Source organism: Balaenoptera borealis (genome assembly GCF_965194805.1).
Source record: "Balaenoptera borealis genome assembly, chromosome: 4".
In the NCBI taxonomy this organism is placed as follows: Eukaryota; Metazoa; Chordata; class Mammalia; order Artiodactyla; family Balaenopteridae; genus Balaenoptera; species Balaenoptera borealis.
Window position 1 is genome coordinate 146,843,248 of NC_138861.1, and position 21,154 is coordinate 146,864,401.

The 21,154-nt window shown below is 56.3% G+C and overlaps 1 protein-coding gene across 4 annotated transcripts in view; it reads left to right on the forward strand.

Moving 5' to 3' along the window:
• SORCS2 (sortilin related VPS10 domain containing receptor 2) overlaps positions 1 to 21,154 on the forward strand; it is a 556,509-nt gene that overhangs the window by 499,210 nt on the left and 36,145 nt on the right. For all 4 annotated transcript variants that reach the window (XM_082391438.1, XM_082391436.1, XM_082391437.1 and 1 more), the window contains 3 exons: positions 3,870 to 4,016; positions 9,224 to 9,326; positions 16,595 to 16,671. In XM_082391438.1, the coding sequence (XP_082247564.1) occupies positions 3,870 to 4,016; positions 9,224 to 9,326; positions 16,595 to 16,671 (327 nt within the window). The remainder of the gene's footprint in view (positions 1 to 3,869; positions 4,017 to 9,223; positions 9,327 to 16,594; positions 16,672 to 21,154) is intronic.

Genomic DNA, 21,154 nt, shown 5'->3' on the forward strand with positions numbered 1-21,154 from the left:
AAAACCAGAAGCAGCCCAGGTCTGTCGGTCCAAGCTGCATCCATCCTCCTGGCCAGCACTCCCTCGGTAGGCCATTCACCCTTAAATTCCTCCCTCATCACTGCCCTCGGGGAGCCCCCAGCCAGTGGGCTCGCCTGCAGGGGCCATGCGTTCTCGTAGTAAACGCTGGTGGCGGTCCTGCCAGGCTCTGCTGTCCCTGCGGGGCTGGGGAGGGTGTCCCGTGGGTGGCGAGCCGAGCCTTGGGCACCAGTGCGGGTCAATCCGGGTGGGAGGCGTCCTCCTGGACAGAGCCAGGGCTGCAGCCTTCCTCTGAGTTGTCAACAGCTGAGCAGAACCAAGGAAGTAATGAATGTAATCATTTGTTTACAATGAGGACCCATTTGTCAGGGTTTACTTCCCGAGCTGGACAGCCTGTGGCTCACTGCCGCTTGCTGAAAGTTACACACGGGACAGGCGTGTAACCGACACGTAAGGAGGGCACCTCAGGCAGGTGCATCCACGGCCCACTGCGGGTATATGTAGCTCCTGTACCGCACGCCAGGCTCCAGGCCCTACCCCCGGGACACAGGGAGGAGTAGACCACCTCTCACAGGGCTCCGGACTCTACAGGAAGACCAGTTCCCAACAGTGGTTCCCACCTGGTGTGTCAGCCTCTAGAAGACACCATGAGGGGCAGTCGGCCAGCCCAGGGTGGAAGTCAGGGAGTACTTCCTGGAGGAAGGGGTGCAGACCGAATTGAGGCTGAGCAGAAGTTAGCCAGCTGAGGAGCCAGGGAACAGTGATTCACGCCAAAGACCAGGCAGTGAGAGGCCGTGGGGATGGGAGGGGGTTCACAGTGGCCAGATCCAAAGCTGGGCCCCCTCACAAGTGACTGTGCTTCTCTGAAATCCACTTCATGGGGATCACAGGTAGTGGTTACAAGCACAATTCTGGAGCCCCACTGCTGGGGTTCAAATCCCAGTTCTGATACGTATTTGCTGTGTGACCTTAGGCACATTACTTAACTACTCTGTGCTTCAGTGTCCCCATTGTGAAATGAGGACGACAGTAGTACCTTCCTCAGAGGGTTGCTGTGTGCATTCGAGGCCTCCGTTTCCATTAAACACATACAGCAGCACCTGGTGCCAACTCAGTGCTCAGTAAGCTCTCGACAGTTTTCACTGCAGGTGCCTTTTCTGTGGATTCGAGATAGTGCATGGGAAGGGCCTGGCCTAGAGGTTCTACACATGCCCCAATTCCATTACTGTCATGGTTATCGTTCATCCAGTGGCAGATCCAGGAAAAATGTCTTATCCCAGATGTCACAGGCAAATACTGCCCCGAGAGACCTGTGCTTTCAAGGGCCTGTGAGCTCTCACCTCTGCAGGATGGGTCCTGGTTCCAGACAAGACGGCAACCCTTTTCTGGGGGCCTCTTTGTGTCGGAGCTTGGGTGAGGAAGGGGGTTGAGGGGGCTTCCAGTCTTGTGCTTGACCCTGAGGAGCCCTGGCCACAGCTGGGAGACAGTCATTGTCGTGAGCTGCATGGGGGCCCCCAAAAGATACAGCCGCATCGAATCCCTGGAACCTGTGACCATGAGTTCATTGGGAAAAAGGATCTTTGCAGCTGTCATTAACTGAAGGATCTTGAGATGAGCTCATGCTGGACCCTAAACCAATGACAAGTGTCCTTATAAGGATCAGAAGAGGAGACACAGACACACAGGAAAGAGGGTCCCGTGAAGATGGAGCAGAGAGCGGGGTGATGTGGCCACAGCCCAGGAACACCTGGAGCCACTTGAAGCTGGAAGACACGAGGAAGGATCCTCCCTGAGAAACTTCAGAGGGAGGGCAGCCCTGCCAACGCCTTGATTTTGGACCTCTGGCTTGCAGACTGTGAGAGAACAAATTTCTGTTGTTTTAAGCCCTCCCCCCCCTGCCACCAGTTTGTGATGCTTTGTTACGGCAGCTCCCAGGAAGTGAGCACAGCCATGAAGAGGGCAGTTATGTGAAGTGGGCACGTCAATACTGGGAGCCAGTACTCAGCTGATCAGACCCTCCCCAGGGAAACTCGGCCTGTTACTACCTCTTCTGGGATGGGAGGGTCCACGTTATTTACTGCTGAGTGTTTTCATGGAGACCAGTCGGGATATAAAAGAGCGCTTTCCGAATAAAGCAAGCCATCACTGGGCAAATCGGCAACCTGTCTGCCCCTAGGACATCAGGGGAGGCATCTAGACTCAGCACCGAGCAGGCCAGATGCCCGCCCCCTGGTGAGGCCTCAGGTGAGCCAGAGACAGCGTGATGTCACCAGGTGAGCCAGAGACAGCGTGATGTCACCATGAGTGAGAGAAGGGGCTGCGGTCCTCCTGCCCCTGGGGCTGTCCCCCAGAAGGACCATCCCCTCAGCCTCGTCTGTGGAGATGAGGGCCAGACCCTGGTCTCCAACCCAGAGAGAAGCATCCTAGCAGAAGACACAGGCGAAGGGGGACTGAGGTTAGCAATCAGCAGATGGGAAGGTTTTCCAGGATTCTCCACGGGGCCCACTGCAATCTCTAGGGTCCTCACATGTGGAAGGAGGGGCAGAAGGAAGGGCAGAAAAACACACAGAATCATGGAAGAATGGCCAGGGAGACGCTGCACCGCTGGCTTTGAAGAAGCAGGAGGGGCCACAAACCAAGCACCCCAGCACCTCTAGACACGGGGAAAGGCAAGGACACGCGTCTCCCCCGGAGACTCCAGTTGCTTTCAGCCCAGTGGGACCCATGTTGGACTTCCGGCCTCCAGAGCTATAGCATGATCAACGTGTGTAGTTTAAGCCCCTCTGTCTGTTACCTGTTGTAGCAGCCACAGGAAGCTCATACACAGTTCACTGTGCGTCCGAACCTCTGGGATCCGCCCTGGCCTGCTCCCCACCTGTCAGGCACTTGGCGCTGAGGCTTAGGAAAGCACCAACCTCCTGGAGCCTGAGAATTTAATGAGGTGGCACATTAGCTCCCTTGCCCACCACGTAGAAGGCACTTAACAACTGTGTATTATCACTCTCACCCTAAGCATCACACTTGGCCATGGAACTTCAGGTAAATCCCACAACTCAGCCTCAGCTGCCTTGGCTTCATGCTGTTTATAGAGCAGCAAAAGCTGCTTCGGGCACACGGGGGCTCCGAGGAACTCAGGCCACACCAGCGGGCCTCGGTCACTGGGTCCGAGTCTTCCGTGTCCAAGGAACTTGCTGAAAAAGTTCATTTCTGTGGAACCAGGAGGTTGAACAATTGGGAATTGCTGATATCTGACCCTTTCTTGTGCGCGAACTCAGTAACCGATTATGGGATGTGTGTGGTCACTGCCCTGGGCCCCTCCAGAAACCCTGAGAAAGGGGGCACAGGGAACTTCGACCCCCATCCAGGGCAGGCTGGGGCCGGCATGGACCCTGTCCTCACAGTCTGGCATCTGCATTTGGGGTTGAGCTGAGGCAGTCCCCGGAGGAAAGCCCAGAGCAACTCCACGGGTCCAGGCCCTGTGGGTCCACTGGGAGGGAGGCGAGGGGCTAGAGCTCTGAATCAGGAGCTCCGGCTAAAGACAGCGTGACCGAAATGCACAGGCAACTCCGGGACCAGGGCTCTGCTCGCCGTCCGACAGCCGGGGTCTGGACCTGGGAGGACAGCTCAGTGTTGTGAAATGCACTTGGAATTTGGGGTCAGACAGTACCGGCTCCCAGTCAAAGCTCAGGCCAGCGTCTCTGGTCCCTTTTCCCCACAGACCCACTTGCCTCCAGGGTATATAGTCAGCTTCAGCTCTGGGCTGTTGTTGGGGTGAAATGAGGCCGTGCACACAGAGCTCTTAGCAAGGGGCTGGGCAGGCTTTTGCCATCCTTCTTGTATTTCTGTCCCAGGTCCGAGGGGTGAAAGGAGTCTTTCTGGCGAACCAAAAAGTTGACGGCAAGGTGGTGACGCTTATAACCTACAGCAAGGGCCGAGACTGGGATTACCTGAGGCCTCCCAGCACGGACATGAATGGGAAACCAACCAACTGCAAGCCTGTAAGTGCCCTGCTCACTGCATACACCTTCCCCAGGGTGGGCACTAGATGTTACCACAAGACCCAGGGGTCAGAGATGCTGATGTCTGAGAAGGGCCATCTGGGAGACATGAACCACCTATTTCTCTGGGTGTGGTGGAGAGGGCCACATGAAACTCCTTGCTTTACAGAAGAGTTAACTGGAAGTCAGAGAGGAGAGTGTATCAGTCAGCTCCTGCTGCAACAGTGCTGTGTAACAAGCTGCCCCAAACAGCAATCACTCTTCTTGAGATCTGTGAGAGGCTGGGCTAGTTCATGCACCTGGGGGTTGGTCAATTTAGGAAGGGATCTAGTATCCTTCTTCTGGGACCAGCCCAGGCACATTCTCAGGCAATAGCAGAGGTGCAAGAGAGTGAGCAGAAACATTGCAAGCCTGCTTGTGCTGCATCTGTTAAGCCCTGTTGGCCAATGTCAAGGGCCAGGAAGTACACTCTGTGGAAGTGGGGGGCTGGATAAGTGAGGGGGAGCCAGGACACAGCCCAAATGTCATGAGCCCTGAGCCAGTCCAGCTATTCCAAGGGTGCCTTTCTACATGAATATGAGTATAGGCTGCCCCAGTGTCTTCACTGCCTTGGGAGTGGAGAGGGCTGGAATGCCCTTTTCTTCTTATTCAGTGAACTCCTACTGACACCTGAAAACCCTGTCTAGATGTCCCCTCCACTGAGAAGGCTTCACTGGGCACACTTATTTCTATTTCCCCCTGGCTTCGACCGGAAGCCCCTCACAGTCAAGGACCCCCATCCATTGCCGTGCCTCTCTAACTAGAAAGAATAACAGTGCCTATTTCACAGGGATAGTCATTGAACAAACACGTAAGGGGACCTACTATGTGCAAAGCACTGTTCTGGGTGTTGGGAATACATCAGCACACAAAACAGCAAACAATCCTGCCCTCTCGAGATCTGCCTGGATCTCTGCAGGGCCCCCGAAGATGGTAGGCAACCTGCCTGGACAGCCACTGACCACCCGCCAGGGCCAGGGTGGGGCTCTGTGCTCTCTGGGCAGAGCCTCGGCCTGGGCAGTGTCAGTCCCTCGCCCCCTGACCTCACCGACTAGGGGCCTGCGCTCGGCCTCTACGCAAGCCCCCCTCCCGCTAATAACAGGGGATAATAACACCTGTCGGCCAGCGGGGGAGAATTAATCACCTGCCCCTTGTAAAAGCTCTTCTGAGAAAAAAATTGCTGTGAAAGGGCTAATTTTTGTATCATCATCGACCAAGTTAAGCCATTTTAATCTGTCAAAGCAAGTTTTCGCTAAGAATAGATTCTTGTCTGCAATTACGCAGCTCAGCAAGGAGATAACCTTTCAAGATTTATGTCCCGGCCTTAAAATAATAAAAGTAGGGGTCAGCTGGTAAGTGCGTGGCGGCAGGCAGGCACACAGAGAGCCCGATGAGCACAGTGGACAGAGGACAAGTACCGGGACACCCAACTGGGCACAAAAGACAGGAATCGCAGCCTTGGCTCCAAGGCCCGTTACCCTGTGTGTGTAGACCTGGCAGCAGCGGGTGGGGGGCATGCCAGGTGGGCAAGCGTGGCCCTTCTCCTGGGTTTCTTCTCTGTGTCCACTCAGCCACGCAGCCTCCAACTGCACAGGGCAAGCTACACTTGAGGGTTTATTTCTCATCAGAAATGTGATTCCTGCTTATGGCAGAATACTTGGCAAAAGCAGAAATGTATAAAAAGGGGAATAAGTTACACCTGTAACCACGTCACCCAGAAGTAATGGTAATCGGGCATTTTTCTTGTCAATCCTTTGGCTTATATTCACGTTAAGAAAGTCCTCTTTGGGATCCTGACACATGAGTGATTTCTGAGTCTTCCATTTTTCTCTTAACTCTGGGTCATGAAGATTTTCCCGGGCCATTTGACCAGCTCTCTGGCTGGGGAGATTTCCTTCCAGTGACAGGGAATAGGTGAGTGTGGCTCAGACCTGTTTTAGGATGAGAAATGGCCCTTGGAAGACGGTTTTGCATCTGCTGACATCTGGATTCAGAATGAAAACCCATTCGTTTTGCCGCCCGTGGTAGCTCTTCTCAGCATCCGGACTGAGCCGAGCAGTGGCGTGTCCGGCAGGGGCGGCTGGCAGTGTGGCCCTCCAGCCCTCCGGCGGTCTCTGCCCGACGCCTCTTGACAGCACCAGCCAGCTCCTGCATGTAGAGGGGCCGAGAAGGGGGAGCCTTGGGACGGTGTGGGCCTCCCAGCTCGGTCCGCATCACATCCACCCGAGCCCTGCAGGTACCCGGGCCACCCCACCAGGACCAGGCATTCAGCACCGACTCCCCTGGCACCAGCCTGCCCTTGAGGTCTTCCCACCCTTGCCCTGGGTGTCCTCGGGGGACCCTGCCGTGCCTGACTGTACACCCCAAGAGCAGCCTGGCATTCAATGCTCCCCGTCCCATCACATGTGCGGGTGCCCAGTGCCCTGGGGGTCGGCCTCTCCAGGCCTGCCTGGCCTTCCACACCCTTTATCAGCTCAGCCCAGTCGGCTGGGCCTTGCGTCAGCTTGTCAGATACCAGCAGAGCACCCACTACAGCTCCAGGACTGGCTGGAAGACATCTGGGTCGCCCTCCATGGCGCCAAAGGGGACCGCAGCTCTGTCTGTGGGCCACTGCCGACCGCAGGGAACCCTGAGGAGTGTTCCACTTCTGGTCGCAGCAAGCGACCAGCAGTCAGGACAGAGCAGCAGTGGGCCGGGGAGGGGGAGGGCAGCCAGGTTCTATGAGCCACAGCCTCTGACCTGCTCTGTTCACTGCACTGTTCAGAGACAGTGATACTGTGTGCACAGCGCATCAGGGAATGTGGAAAAGGCTGGTTGCAGCCTGGGGAGACCAGCCCAGAAGCTTGGCCACTCCAGACCCCACCTGGCCCCCCCGGGATCCCTGGGGCACCAGAGCAGGGCCATGCCTGGGCCGGACCTTCTCAGCCCGGGAGCGTGCCAGTGGGACACAGGAGGGCGGGCCACGTCCCTGCCCAGGCTCCTATTCCTCCTGCCGTAGAGCTTCCTGCTGCAGGTGGATACTGGCCCTGCTCAGAGAGGTCATGGGCACCCCTTGCCCTGGACACGCCCTCCCCGTTAGTGCCTGGTCATTGGATGGGCGAGGAGGCTGAAGGGTGTCACCACAGGCATTAGGTCACCAACCTGCTTGTCAGCTGTAAGAAACCAGGAGAAATCCAGGACGCGGGACAGCTTAACCTTCCACAGTGGGTCAAGTTTGTCCCGTTCAATCCAGGTGTTCCTGGGTGGGGACTGTCCTCCGGGGTGATTCCGTGACCAGGCTCCCCCCCTCCACGGGGCCCCGCCATCTTCAGCCTCGGGCTCCCCAGGCTGCCCCAGGGAGGGTCTCTAGCCTACCAAGTCTGCTTCAGAAGGGGGCCTCTTTCAGCTCATTTTGCCACCTCTTATCCTGTTTGTTTTTAGTAGCTTGACTGAGGTACCAGTCACATCCCATACAATTCACCCATTTAAAGTGTGCAATTCAGTGGTTTCTGGTATCTTCACGAGCTGTGCCACCACCAGCGTGGTCCATTTTAGACCATTTTCATCACCTCTAAAGGAAACCCTGTACCCTTTAGTCACCACCCCCCATCGCCCATCCCACCCCCTGCCCTGAGCAACCACTAATCCACTTTCTGCCTCTCTAGATTTCCCTGCTCTGGACATTTCCTGTCAGTGGAACCATACAGCATGTGATGCAACAAATACATTTTTGTAAACTCTGGTACAGACAAGTAGAGCCCATCTCCCCCTGGATCGGGCCCTGGTGGCATCTGACCCAGATCCCTATCCAACCTACTGATCGCTTTCATTTTTAACTTCAGATAATCTGTGTAAAACATACTCAGTTCACGGACCAGAAGAAAGTGTTAAAGAAACATAAACTGTAGAGAAAAAACCTCTCTCGGCTGGATTTCGGTAGACAGTAGAATATAGCAATGACAGTGGAGCTCTGCAATGACCCTGGAGATGTGGGCGACAGGCAGCCCTGGCTGATGGCTGGCAGGTCACTGCCCGGTGCCGTGTCCGGTGGCCTGGAGGGAGCTGTGCGGAGACCTTGGGCCTTGTCCCGTGCCCTGTGGTCTTGTGGTCTATTGTGGATGTGACAGAGGGATTGCGGCCTTGAGTCACCGAGGCCAGGGGAGAGGAGACTCGGGAAGGTCAGTCCAGAGGACACATCATTGTCAGCTCGTCTGTTCCCCCGGGATCCCCCAGCCCCACCCAGGGGAGCTGGCGGTGGCCTCTGCCATCTCAGGAGAGGGTGGGGATGCAGGCAGCTGGGGTGGAGACAGATGAGGGGTCTGGCAGCACCGGGCAGGAGACAGCTGGTGCTTCCTCATTCTGGGGGCCGCCGGCCCAGTTTGCCCGGAAGTACCAGACCCGCCGCGGGGCTCAGAGCATGGACTTTGGAGCCAGACAGCCTCAGCTGTGGTCGCAGCCCCACCGCTGCCCGGGCAAGTTGCTTAAATGCACTCTGCCTCAGTTTCCCCATCAACGCAGAAGGGATGATAGTACGGATGTTGAGAGCATTCAGGGACGCACACCTTGTCAAGTGCTGGTGCTGCCCAGGGGCAGCCGAACAGCAACGTGAGCTGCCGCTGGATTTCTTATTACAACCGGTGTTTCTGCCCCTCCAGCCAGGGCACCAGCCGGGGCCGCGTCAAGGTTGCACTGACGCTTGTGGGTAAACTGGGCTCTAGCGCGCCCACCTCACCCCCTGCCTCTCCCACAGGGCGCGGGGCTTACGGGGTGTCCCGCAGCTGTCGCCTGACGCCCAGGCTACCGTGGTCACCTAAGAGGCCCCCCGGTAAATGTTCTGGGCGGATGAATGAATGAATGAACGTGGGCATGGACCGTGCAGCCTCCCGCCCGGAGTCCCGTTCTGCGGCCCAGCTCTGCACTCAGAGGCCACGTGGGGGGGCCCACCCTCCAGCACCCAGGCTGGGAGAACCCTCCACTGGAGAAGCCCACCTGGCCCCGAGCTGACAGCCTTCAGCTGGCCGTCAGCCTCCAGGCCTCCTTCCCGCCCTCCCGCGACTCCTCTGAAGCACTCCTGATCCCACCTTCGCCGCCAAAAAGCCGCAGGGGTGGATTCAGCCTCAGCCTTGCTTTTTCTCAGGTCACTTCTCCCTCCCAAGTGCTGACCGTGGCTCCCTCTCTCCCCCCCGCAGCCGGACTGCCACCTGCACCTGCACCTGCGCTGGGCAGACAACCCCTACGTGTCAGGCACTGTGCACACCAAGGACACCGCCCCCGGCCTCATCATGGGCGCAGGTAAGAGGCTGCCATTATGGTCAGGAGCCATCACTGCCTGCAGGATGCTCCAACTTCAAGGGTAGAACTTGATGGTCATGGGCCTGGGGCCATGGTGTGTCCACTGGGGGCAGTGCCACAGTATCTCCAGGAAGCCAGCTCACCTGGCACATCACCCTGTGGGGTGATTGCAGAGCCCAGAGTGGGCACCTGATATGTGTTGACTACATGAAAGGTGGATGGATGATGGACGGAAGGATGGATGGATGGATGGAAGGATGGAAGGAAGGAAGGATGGATGGAAGGATGGATGAATGACCAATGGAAGAATGGAAGGATGGATGGATGGATAGATGGATGGGTGGGAGGAAGGGTGAAAGGAAAATTAGATAGTTGAAAGAATGGATAGTCAGATGGCCCAATGGAAGAATGGATAACAAAATGGTGAATGAATACATAGAAGGATGGATGGATGGGTGGATGGATAGATAGACGGGAGGACAATTTGCATCATGGTTGACTTTTATTGGTCCCTAAAGAAGGTTCTAGTTTAGTGGGGAGAGAGAGACACATATACAACTAACAAACATAAGGGGAAAAAAAAGAAGTATACATTGTGATTGTGTCTGTCTACCCCATTAAACTAGAACCTTCTTCAGGGATCACTAAATGTATGCCGATCTAATAACACTCTTAAATAAGGTTTATGTGAGTTAGAAGAATCATTCCAAGTAAAATCACATGTTTTACAAGTCCATTGCCAGGTAGCGGCTGGCGTCTGGTTTTCCTTTTACCCATCAGCGTGAGGATAGCCTCACCAGCTCTCAGAAGCTAAGTCCGGGGAAGGGTCCCTGACACCATGGAGACAAAGGTGGGGAAGGCAGGACCGTGTCCGTCGTGTCCACAGTTGCTACAGTGGCCCTTTCTCCCCGGCCAGGCCCTGAACTCTTCTAATCACCATGACAACCCTGAGAGGTCAGTACCCCTACTTTATGGAGCAGGGAACGAGCCCAAAGAGAGGGAAGACTTGCCCCCAGCTTGCAAGGTGCCATCAGGAAGCTTGAGACCCACCCCAGGCTCCTCAGGGAAGGGAAGCCCCAGCCCCGGAAGGGGCTGCCGTGCCCCTTGAACCTGCAGAAGGCAAGGCTCTGGGGCGGGCCCATCAGGCCCGCCCCTCATCCGGGCTGTGGAATGGCCAGGCCGAGGCTCTGCACAGCCAGGGTGCAGACGGGGCGAGTGGCAGTCGGAGAGACAGTGTCTCTGCCCATCACACAGTGGGGACCACCAAGGCCTGGGCCGGGGCTCACAGCTTCCTGAACCAGGGGCTCCCTCCCTCTGTCTACTCCAGCACCACCTGCGACCCGGAGGACTCGCGCCCCAGACCCTGAGCTGGGTGGCACATCCGCCCGTTCAGCAGACGTATCCCAGCGCTGAGGGCCGGGCCTGGCTGTGCGTGAGAGAGTGAGTGAATGAGTGAGTGAATGAGTGTATGAATAAATGAGTGGCCATGCTGAGATGGCAGGAATGGCCTTCCAGGCAGAGGCGGGAAAGTGTTTTACAGAACGACCGAATCAGAGCCCACGGAGGGGCCGGGAGGTGAGACCCCCCTGTCCGCTCTGTGGGTCTCTGATGGCGGGAGACCTTGGCTATCGGAGGGGCGTCTCACGTTATCCTGGAGAGGGGGGCTTTCCAGTAGGGGAGCGAGCGACACAACCAGACAGAGAAGGCTGCAAGTAAAACCTTTCATCTTCAGAGTGTCCTTCTGTTCATCTACGTCCCGGGGGTCTTAGTCAGTGACTGCGATTGGGGCGGGGTCTGCCCGCTTCAATGACGGACGTGCGTCAATCAATGAAAAATCACACATCAGCCTCGATTTCAGTGCAGCTCATGGGGCTCCAGGTCCCATGCAGGGACGGGCTGGGTCGCCCATGTCGGGCACCCCCTGTCTTGTGGACTCTGTTCCCTGGACCTGAAGGCGATGGTGTATTTTTTTTTTAACATCTTTATTGGAGTATAATGGCTTTACAATGGTGTGTTAGTTTCTGCTGTATCACAAGGTGAATCAGCTATACGTATACATATATCCCCACATCCCCTCCCTCTTGCGTCTCCCTCCCACCCTCCCTATCCCACCTGGCATGGACTTATATATACTACCAAATGTAAAATAGCTAGCTAGTGGGAAGCAGCCACATAGCACAGGGAGATCAGCTCAATGGTGTATTTAAAATGCATGTTCGTGATGGGTTGAGACCCCAAATTCTTGACCAAAGTACAAAAGGCGGAATTTCAAATGTTTCCACCGCTCAAAGGCCTTGAAAGCTCTGGATGACCATTCCAGCCCCCCAGGGATGCTGTGAGTTTCTGCAGGAGCTTCACTTCATTGTATGCGAATCACACGGAGAATGGGGAGCGGAGGGGGTGCCCTGGCAGCCTCCCTCCCTCTGACTGTCCCCCCAAGGGCAGGATGCTACATTTATATTTCATTCTGCTGCTTTTTAATCTCGCCATGGCTTTCCTGAGATGGATCCATCCGTGCGATGTGGGCCAATTGAGAACTACCATACGACTCAGCAATCCCACTACTGGGCATATACCCTGAGAAAACCATAGGTCAAAAAGAGTCATGTACCAAAATGTTCATTGCAGCTCTATTTACAATAGCCAGGACATGGAAGCAACCTAAATGTCCATCGACAGATGAATGGATAAAGAAGATGTGGCACATATATACAATGGAATATTACTCAGCCATAAAAAGAAATGAAATGGAGGTATTTGTAATGAGGTGGATGGAGTTAGAGTCTGTCATACAGAGTGAAGTAAGTCAGAAAGAGAAAAACAAATACAGTATGCTAACACATATATACGGAATCTAAGGGAAAAAAAAAAAAAAAAAGGCCATGAAGAACCTAGTGGCAAGATGGGAATAAAGACACAGACCTACCAGAGAATGGACTTGAGGATATGGGGAGGGGGTGGGGTGAGATGTGACAGGGTAAGAGAATGTCATGGACATATATACACTACCAAATGTAAAATAGATAGCTAGTGGGAAGCAGCCGCATAGCACAGGGAGATCAGCTTGGTGCTTTGTGACCACCTAGAGGGGTGGGATAGGGAGGGTGGGAGGGAGGGAGATGCAAGAGGGAGGGGATATGGGGATATATGTATACATATAGCTGATTCACTTTGTTAAACAGCAGAAACTAACACACCATTGTAAGGCAATTATACTTCAATAAAGATGTTTAAAAATAAATAAATAAATAAATAAATAAACTCCATGAACACCAAAAAAAAACCAAAAAAAAAAAACAATTGAGGTGTAAATGTTTTACATCCTCCACTCCAGCCCTGAGCGTCTGCTGGGAACAGAGGGGAAGGTGGAATGAGCTGGGCAGCCGCCGAGCAGGGACCAGTTTCCCACTGGCCTGGCTGAGCTTCCCGAGGCAGCCGGGGGCGATGGCTGCCTGTTTCCAGGGAGTCTCTCTCCTGATCTCCCCGCCATCCATCCCTCATTCCACCCTGGGGCAGGCAGGCGGGAGTTACAAGCCCCAGGTTCTGCCACCTCCAGCTGCTGGGCCTTGGGCATTTACAGGACCCTCCGAACCTCAGCTTCCTCACCTGCAAAAAGAGGATGAAACCTCCATCGTAAGGCTGATTTGGGGATCAGGTAGGAAGCATCAACGCCAGGTGTGTTTCCACAGGTGGCCCTGTCATTTGAACAGTGGCTGGACACCACTGCCCTTGTGCCGGGCTGCATGCCAGGGCCCTTCTACCGGGGACCTGTCCTCCGGTTCAGTGGACAGAGGCCAGACCCACAGATGGATGCAGAAAATGGAGCCATGAATCCAATGAGGAAGGGAAAAGGATGGTTCAAGAAGCAAAGACCGGAACTCGAGCTTCTAACTGCCAGGGTCTAGAAACAGCCATAGTGAACCCAGAAATAAACCCAGCGGGCCGAGAGTGCCTGCTGGAATGTTCTTCCTGACTGGGCGTGTCAAGGGGATGAGTCCCGCAGAGGTAGCAAATCACAGATGGGTGGTTGAGACAGAGGGCGCCGGGCCCAATTCTGACTTGGGCCGTTCTGAGCTCTTGCTCTGGGGCTCTACGCCTCCCTGAGCCTCAGTTTCTTCATCTGTGAAATGAGGCTAATCATCTCGGACTTGGGGGCACTGAAAGGTCTGATGCAGGTGGAAGGCCCTCCCTGCCCCACTGCCCTGCACCCGTCCTGGGCCACCACGCAGCACACGCTGCTTCCGGCTCCTCGTCCGGACGTGAATCCTCAGGACCACGCAGAGCACAGGCTGCAAACGCTTCCCGGACGCTGGCTCTGACAGTCACATGACTGAGAAAACCTTGAGGAGCCGTGACAGGGAGCTCAGAGCACCCCTGCCCGCTCTGTGCCGGGAAGACCCCCGGGGCTCCCAGGAGGAGCCCTGCCTCCCAGCCCTCCTGCAGAGTCCCTTCCTCTGTGACTCAGCCAGTCGGGGACCCATCAATCCCATCAATCAATCTCGTCAATCCCAGCTGAGAGGCCGAGGGGCGTGAACAGGTCAAGAGCTGACCTGAGTCCCATCAGCCGGGCGGGGGTCACCCGGGCCCTGTGGGGCTGGGGACTTGACAGCAGCCGGAGGACCAGAGGGGCGGTTCCCCTGCTCCTGTTCCAGCTGCATCTCAGTGGCCGCAGCGCTTGCTCGGCCACACTGGGGGCCACGGGGAGGGGTCCAGGCCCCCTTCCCCCTCTGCCAGCTGTGGGCTGGGGTGGATCTTGTGCTGTCGCTTTGCTCTGTTCTGGCCCTGAGGCCTGAGCCACTCTGCAACCTGAAGCTCGAGGAAGCAGGGAGAGGAAATGCACATTGAGTGAGCGCTTACTGTATACCAGGCCCTGAGAGCACAGAAGCGGGGTGGAGGGGTCGGGGTGTCGGGGGAGGAGGCCCAAGGAGACCCCAGAACAGCCCGGAGGGGACGTAGCAGGGAGGCCTTTCTTAGCCTCATCCCCCAGGCCTCAGTTTCCCCTCCGTAAAGTGAGGGCACCGGCCCCCGTGTTCCTGCAGAGCCTCCCACTCTGGTGGCCTGTGGATGCGTTCTGTGAATTTCCCCTTAATTTTCCCCGGTGCCTGTTAGGTGACTGGCAGCCCGACAGCCTTGGTAGATGGAACAAGGAAAACAGATTGCGTCACTTAGAAGACAGACATCGCACCCCTGAAATCACGGACTGCAGATTTGCCTGGGAAGTTGAGCTGACGCCGCATCCTTTGCTGCGCGGCTTCTGTATTTGCTGCGCGGGTCCTGGCATCTCTGCTGGCATCTGGAAGGATGGGGAGATAAAGAGCTCCCCTTCCTTCCTCTGCCCACCCCCAGCCGTTGCATTCATTCACTCATCTCCCTCTTTTCATTCAGCAGCCTTTCCTCAGCACCTTTTGGTGGCCAGGCGGGTAGAAGGGAACCCAGCTCAGCACCTGCCCCTCTGCCCCACCTCCCCTGACTGACCTCCCCTCCCACCTCCATGCTGTCGCCAAGGCCGGTCCCTCTGCCTGGCACACCTGCCCCTTTCCCTTGGCCAGTGGCATTTGTCTTTTGAGGCACAGTGCAGAGGTCACTTCCTGCGGGAATCTCTCCTTGATTCCCCTCCTGCATGGGTCCATTAGCTTTCCCTTCTCTGCTTTCACAGTTCCCTGGGCTCTGTGCACAGTTGCAGGGCACCCTTCTTCCCCGGCTAGGTTGAGAGCTCCCTGGGAGCAGGCGCGTGGTTACTCAGCTTGGATTCCCCACAGCTCAGCACAAGGCTGGACAGAGAGCAGGCACTCAGCAAATGCTGATGAATAAGTGCAGCAGTGGGTGAGTGGGTGGAACTGATGAAAAAGAGACAGATGTGTGGATGGAGGGATGGTGGATGGATGGATGGATGATAAATTAATGACGGATGGATAGATGGGCAGATGATAAATTAATGAAGGATGGATGGATGGATGGATGGTTGGATGGAAGATTTGGTGGTTGGTTGGATGGAAGATTTGGTGGTTGGTTGGACCTCAAAAAAAAAGGCAGGCACACAAACCCTCTGCCACTCTACTTGAACTCACTTTGCCTCATCTATTTGAGGATAATCCATCTCCTCTGGGATTTTCCAGTGACATCTAAACTTGGCTCTGGAAGAGAGACTCCTGACAGCACCACATGAATAAGTCTCCGAAGTGCAAGTGGTGCACAAGTTGCCCAGGTCAGGGGCTCCAGGAGAGAGTGCAGAACGGCTTCAGTGTCCTCATAACAGGCCCCCTTCATCCCGGAAGCTCAGGCCCCTGGTCCCTGCCATCATCATGTGGTCACAGCAGAAGCCTGCCCAGTCTGACCCATCAGAAAACCCCATTGTCCAAGACCCTTCCCAGGAGGCTGTTTAGGGCCATCCAGCCCAGCTCAGAGACCACTGAGATTGTCCCGCAGCTGCGTCTTCTAGGTGGCCATCGTTCTTTCTGTAGGGGTCCACTTAGGCTCCGTTTCCTATCTGTAAGCTGGAGTCACCTTGGATGCTAAGTGGGGATTCTTCCCCCTCTGGCAGCAGCGCCAGGATTAAGTCCCAGCCCCTCAGAGTGGCCTTCAAGGCTGGTGACCCACCTGCCAGGCTGGTAGGGGTTCAAGTGAACCAGGACCAAGGAGGAGACTCCTGGCTGCCCAGCTGGTTTGGTGCCCACCTCACCATCCTCCCAAACATCCCCTCAGCAGATATTTAATGAGCACCTACTTTGTGCTTACCCTGCCTCTCACCTGGACTGCCCCAGACTGCCCTGGACCTGCCTCTGGCCTCCCCTGCACCCGACCCCCAGGGGGCCTCCAGATGCAAGCCCAGCCATGTCTTGCCCCAGTTTAAAGCCCGTCAGGGGCTGCCGTGTCCCCACACTGCCCACCTGGCCAGTGTCCCCTCTAGCCTGTCCCCGACCACCACTCCATGCTTTTTATTCCTGAATCACACTTGTCACCGTGGGTCCCCCTGAAGCCCCCAAGATCTGCCTGCACCTGGGCTCAGCCGGAGCTGCCTGAGGCTGGCTTTCTCTGGGCAAAGTTAATCTTTTACTGCTCAGACTAGGACCCGTACTGGTGACAGCAGGCCCATCACTATACAAAGAGGGCAGAGAGGGGCATCCGCCGGGTGGCTTTGGTGCTGGGAGGTGTAGATCCAGAGCACATCAAACGCCAGCCTTGTTTGGGGATCTGGCTGCACTCAGACCTTGGTAAGGGGGAGAGTGGCCGATCCTAAGAGCAACCCTGCCACTTTGCTTCTGGACCAGGTAACCTGGGCTCCCAGCTGGTGGAATATAAAGAAGAAATGTACATCACATCAGACTGTGGGCACACCTGGAGGCAGGTAAGGTGGCAGGGAGGGGCCTGGAGCCCACCATTCTCACTCTGCCGAGGCTCCTGGGAGAGTCTGTCCTCTCAGCCCCTCCCTCCCAGAGGAGTTCTCAGACACGCTTCTTCATCTTCCCCGGCCTGGGGGGCTGCACACAGCTCCCTTTAGCAGATGTGACATCAGCATCTGTGAAAAGAGAGCCCAGGTCAGGCTGTCCACACCGCTGCTGTCCTTTCAGCAGCCACTGCTGGAGAATTCCAGATCTGACGCATCTTCCCACGGTCAGACAGGTTACCGTGAACATCGAAGCAATGGGGATAAATGCCAGGGGCGGGGTGGAGGTGCTGTCCAGCAGGAAGCCACACGGGGACTCAGAAGCTTGGCTGAGCCCAAAGGCCAGGAAGTGGGGACCCCGAGGACAACCCCCGGGGTTCCTGGCAGGGGCAGCTGCTGGGTGGATGGCACAGACTTGGGAGAGAAGGAGAAAATGGGGAAGAGCAGGTGTGGGGGGGCCACGGCGAGTCTGGGTTGGGCCTCCTGGGACACATCCATGGGATGATGACTTGATGCTCAGCGTGGCCCGAGAAAAGAAAAAGCAGGAAAGGGAGAAGAGACAGGAGAAAGCAGTTACGCAAGGAACGGCCCCCGGCACGCGGGGTCGCCCTGTGAGGACCCCTCCCTGCTGCGCCCACGTGCGGCTCAAATTCTCAGACTGGAGGGCGGGGTGCTGCCGGCCAGTGGGCGTCACGCAGAGCAGGGCGGCGGGGGAGCGAAGGCTGACGGTCCGGCGCCCTGTGCCATCAGGCAGCCCAGGAGCCGAACCCAAGCGCTCCGCCCCAGGAGAGGCCCCGTCTCCCTCTACCCTTGCTGTTTCTTTCCAGCAAAAAAAAAAAAAAGCCTCATCTGGTCTGCCAGCTTCATGGAGTGACAGTTTCTACTTTAACTGCTTAAGAAAATGCGCTAAATTTTCGTGCGCATCTCCTCTTTCGGTGGATGTAAGAAGCTCTGTTTTCAGGTCAATTTTTTGCACCCCTGAGTATCCCACTTAGAGCCCCCTGCCCAGGTACCACTCTGGACAAATATGTTAACCCCCAAAGTGTGAAGCTCACCTTCATCCTGGGTTTAAAGCCCTGGCGTTTTTTAATATGCAAGAAACAAGGAATTTTGAAAAGGGCAAAAGAGATTTATTGTGTTATAATATTCCTATTTCACTAAAACTAGTGAAACATGTCTAAACTTTCTTAAAGGTCACCACCTGTCCACTTATTAGAGAAACCGCCGCCCCTGCTCCCGCCTTGTTAGACTTAATAGACCAGGTGAAACAGAAGAGAAAGGTATTCACGGTGGCCACTTTTGTCAAGCAATTTGCTTAGACTTCAAACTTGAGAACTTGTCAGAATTAAATGGGAGAATGTCTGTTCAAGACTGAGCTGAGGTACCCATTTCTTCCCCAGTGATGGGGGAGGGGTGGGGGAAGGGGGGCTTGGGTGCCTGGCAGAGGAGCGGGGGGTGCCCACGTGTGCGCGTGCGTGTCAGAGGGAGGGCGTTTACTGGTGGGGGGCAGTAGGCAGAGGCCAGGGTGAGACAAAGGCACGAAGGCCAGACGACCAGGTGAGCTCCGGCCGGTTTGTCAAGGATGCAATGAGCTGTCTCTACAGGAAAACTCTTAGAATGTGAATTACAAATAACACCGTGCATGATGCTTAAGGAATGTATCATTTTATTTTATTTTATTTTATTTTTGGGGGGGGGAGCAGGGGAATGTGTCATTTTAAAAACATGACTTCCCTGGAATGATCAAAAAATAGCCAGAACACATTTAAGGAGCCCCCTCTAGAACTCAAGGTTTGGGAGAGAAAGGATTGGGGGACCCCTGCCTGGGCGATGGTCAAGGCACAGAAAACCATAGCAACGGATGTACAAAGACCCTGTGATCCAGTGGTGGGTGTTGGAGCCCCCTTGTTCCTGAGTCCCAAGCTAACGAGAGTGGAATTGCCCGTGGGGGTCCCCTGGGATGGCTGGGAGGCACCCCATCTCCTCAGTGGATGGACAGGACAAACGCCCCCCTGCCTGTCCTTGCGGGAGGAGGGTGCAAAGGATGTGGGGTCTGAGCACAAGTGAGGGTTGTGCACACGTTCGGGGCCGCGCCCCGGAGGTAAATCCTGCTCGGGAGCAATCCAAGGACCCACTTCCGGCTTACCTCTCACTATACCACCCCTGCGGATCTCCCCAGGAAAGGAAGCGGGTTAGGCCCCCAGTGGAGTGGGAAGGAGGGCTCCCACCGGGCGGGTGGGCAGAGGCCTCTGCAAGTTCAAAGGCAGAGACGGATGTGCTTGCGGCATGCAGTGTGCCTCTAGGACCACATCACGGGACCCAGCGTGGTTTCCGCCACCCTGTCTGGCAGCCCGGAGGTCCCAGGAGGGAGCCTAGCTTCTCCTTGAATAATCCCCAGGACGGAGAGCTCACTCACTGTTTCCTGGAGGAGAAGGCTGCTTGCTGCACCTCCCCCTCCCCCCTCAGCGTCCCTCCCCCAGGAAGCTTCTAAAAGGGGAATCTGTCCTCCTCACTCCCCAAGCAAACCTCGGGTGTCCCCCACCATCTACGGGAGGGAGGAAGTCCCGACCATCGGCTGACCCACGTGCCCTGCTGCCCGGCCCATCCGCGGGCCTCTGCATCTGCCCACAGTTCCAGCCCCAGCAAGCAGTTCGTGTCCCTCGGCCACACTGCTCTCTTTACCCTCCTCTGCACACGCTGTTTCCCCGCCCGTAATGCCCTTGCCCCGCCCAATGCGCTGTGACCCCTTCCCTGGGGTGCCCGCTGGCTCAGCTCTCGAGTTTAACTGGAGCACATCATTCATCCCCAGGCCACTGGCTGGGACCCCTGTGCTGTGGCGGAACCTGGGCCGAGCGCTGGGCAGAGAGGGTGGGTTCGATGGGCTGCTCGTTGTTGGCATCCGAGTGGGCGAGTCACTGGGTGGAGGTGGTCTGCCTCCTTGTGGGGGGTGGGGGGTGGTGTTTCCCTGGGCTATGAATTTCTGGGGAGTGAAACTTTCATTTCTACCTCTGGATCCCAGGACCCAGACAGAGACCTGAAACACTGGGTTTGTCTGACGGGTGGAGAGATGGGGAGGGGAATTGTGAGAAGTTCTTCCCCTCTGTACCTAAATCCGCATGACATCACCTCCCTCATCCGGGAGATGCCATCTCGGTTAATGTAGCCTCAGGCAGCACACTTATCCAGAGTGCCATCCAGAGCGCCACCCAGAACACCTCCCAGAGCTTAGGACACCCAGGCCCAGGGACTCCTCTGACCCCTGCAGGCGCGGCCGTGGAATCTGGTGGGAGGGAGATACAGGGGTGGATCTGGGGAGGAGCCAAGCTAGTGCTCTGGGCCCCCACTCCACCCTGCGACCTCATCACGCACAAGGCACAGCTTCTCCTCCCGCTGAGCGTGTCCTGCTCGTGGCGACAGGAGCTCCTGGTGGAAGCGGCAGGCGGTCGAGTCAGAGACCTGCGTTCTACCCTAGCTCTGCCCATTACCAGCTCTGTGGCTGCAGCCAAGTCACTGTGTGTCTCGGAGCCTCTGGTCTCCCTTTGGAAAATGGGGAGATGACCTCTGAGTGTGGTTGCTATGAAACAAGGCTCTGTAGGCGCAGCAGAGGCCCACGTGCCAGTCACCCGGTTCTCCCCTCCCCCGCACCAGACATGTTTAAGGGCACAGTTCACAGGTATCCAGGTCTCTTCCACCATTCTTCGTAAGGGACCTCTCCTCTTTAGTCAAGCCAGAAGGCTTTCCTAGAGAATTCCTGTGAGCAGCGGGAAAGCCAGCAAGATGGTGAGAAGGTGGAAATATCTGGGGAAGAGCTTTGCAGGCAGGGAACAGCATGTGCAAAGGGCCTGAGACGTGTTCAGGGAAAGGAGGCCAGGGTGACTGGTATACGGGAGGTGGGAGAGAGTGGGCAAGGGCCTCTCATACAGAGCCCCAATGACCAGGGAAGGGTTTGGATGTGATTCTAAGGGCCGTGGGGGCCATTGGAAGGTTCTGGTGGGGCTAGGGGGTGTGGGGGTAATGGGATATCAGGGCTGAGGGCTTGGCCTGGAGGCACCACCAGCTCTGCTGAAGTTCCCGTTCCTAAGAGGAGAGGCCTCTGCTCTGGGTCCTCCCCGAGGGCCTCCCGCTGGCTCTGGAAAAACAGACATTCAAACAAAGGAAGACTCAAGATAGAAGATCGGGGGAAGATGCTAGTTAATAGTTGTGTGGGTGTGTGTGGTTTTTTTAAAAATGATTTCCCCGTTCCTGCTCGCTCATTGCTCTAGAACAGGGTTCCGGGGTGTGGGAGCTTTCGGGGCTCTTTCTGCCAGGGCAAGTGCAGATGCAGCCACGTTTGGGTCAACATCTGCCTGGAGATGCACTTATTCCGGCCTCGCTCGGCACCAAGCTCTGCAGCAGCTGCCTCCCCGGCCCAGGAGGGGCCCCAGAGCCACAGGCACAAAGGGCT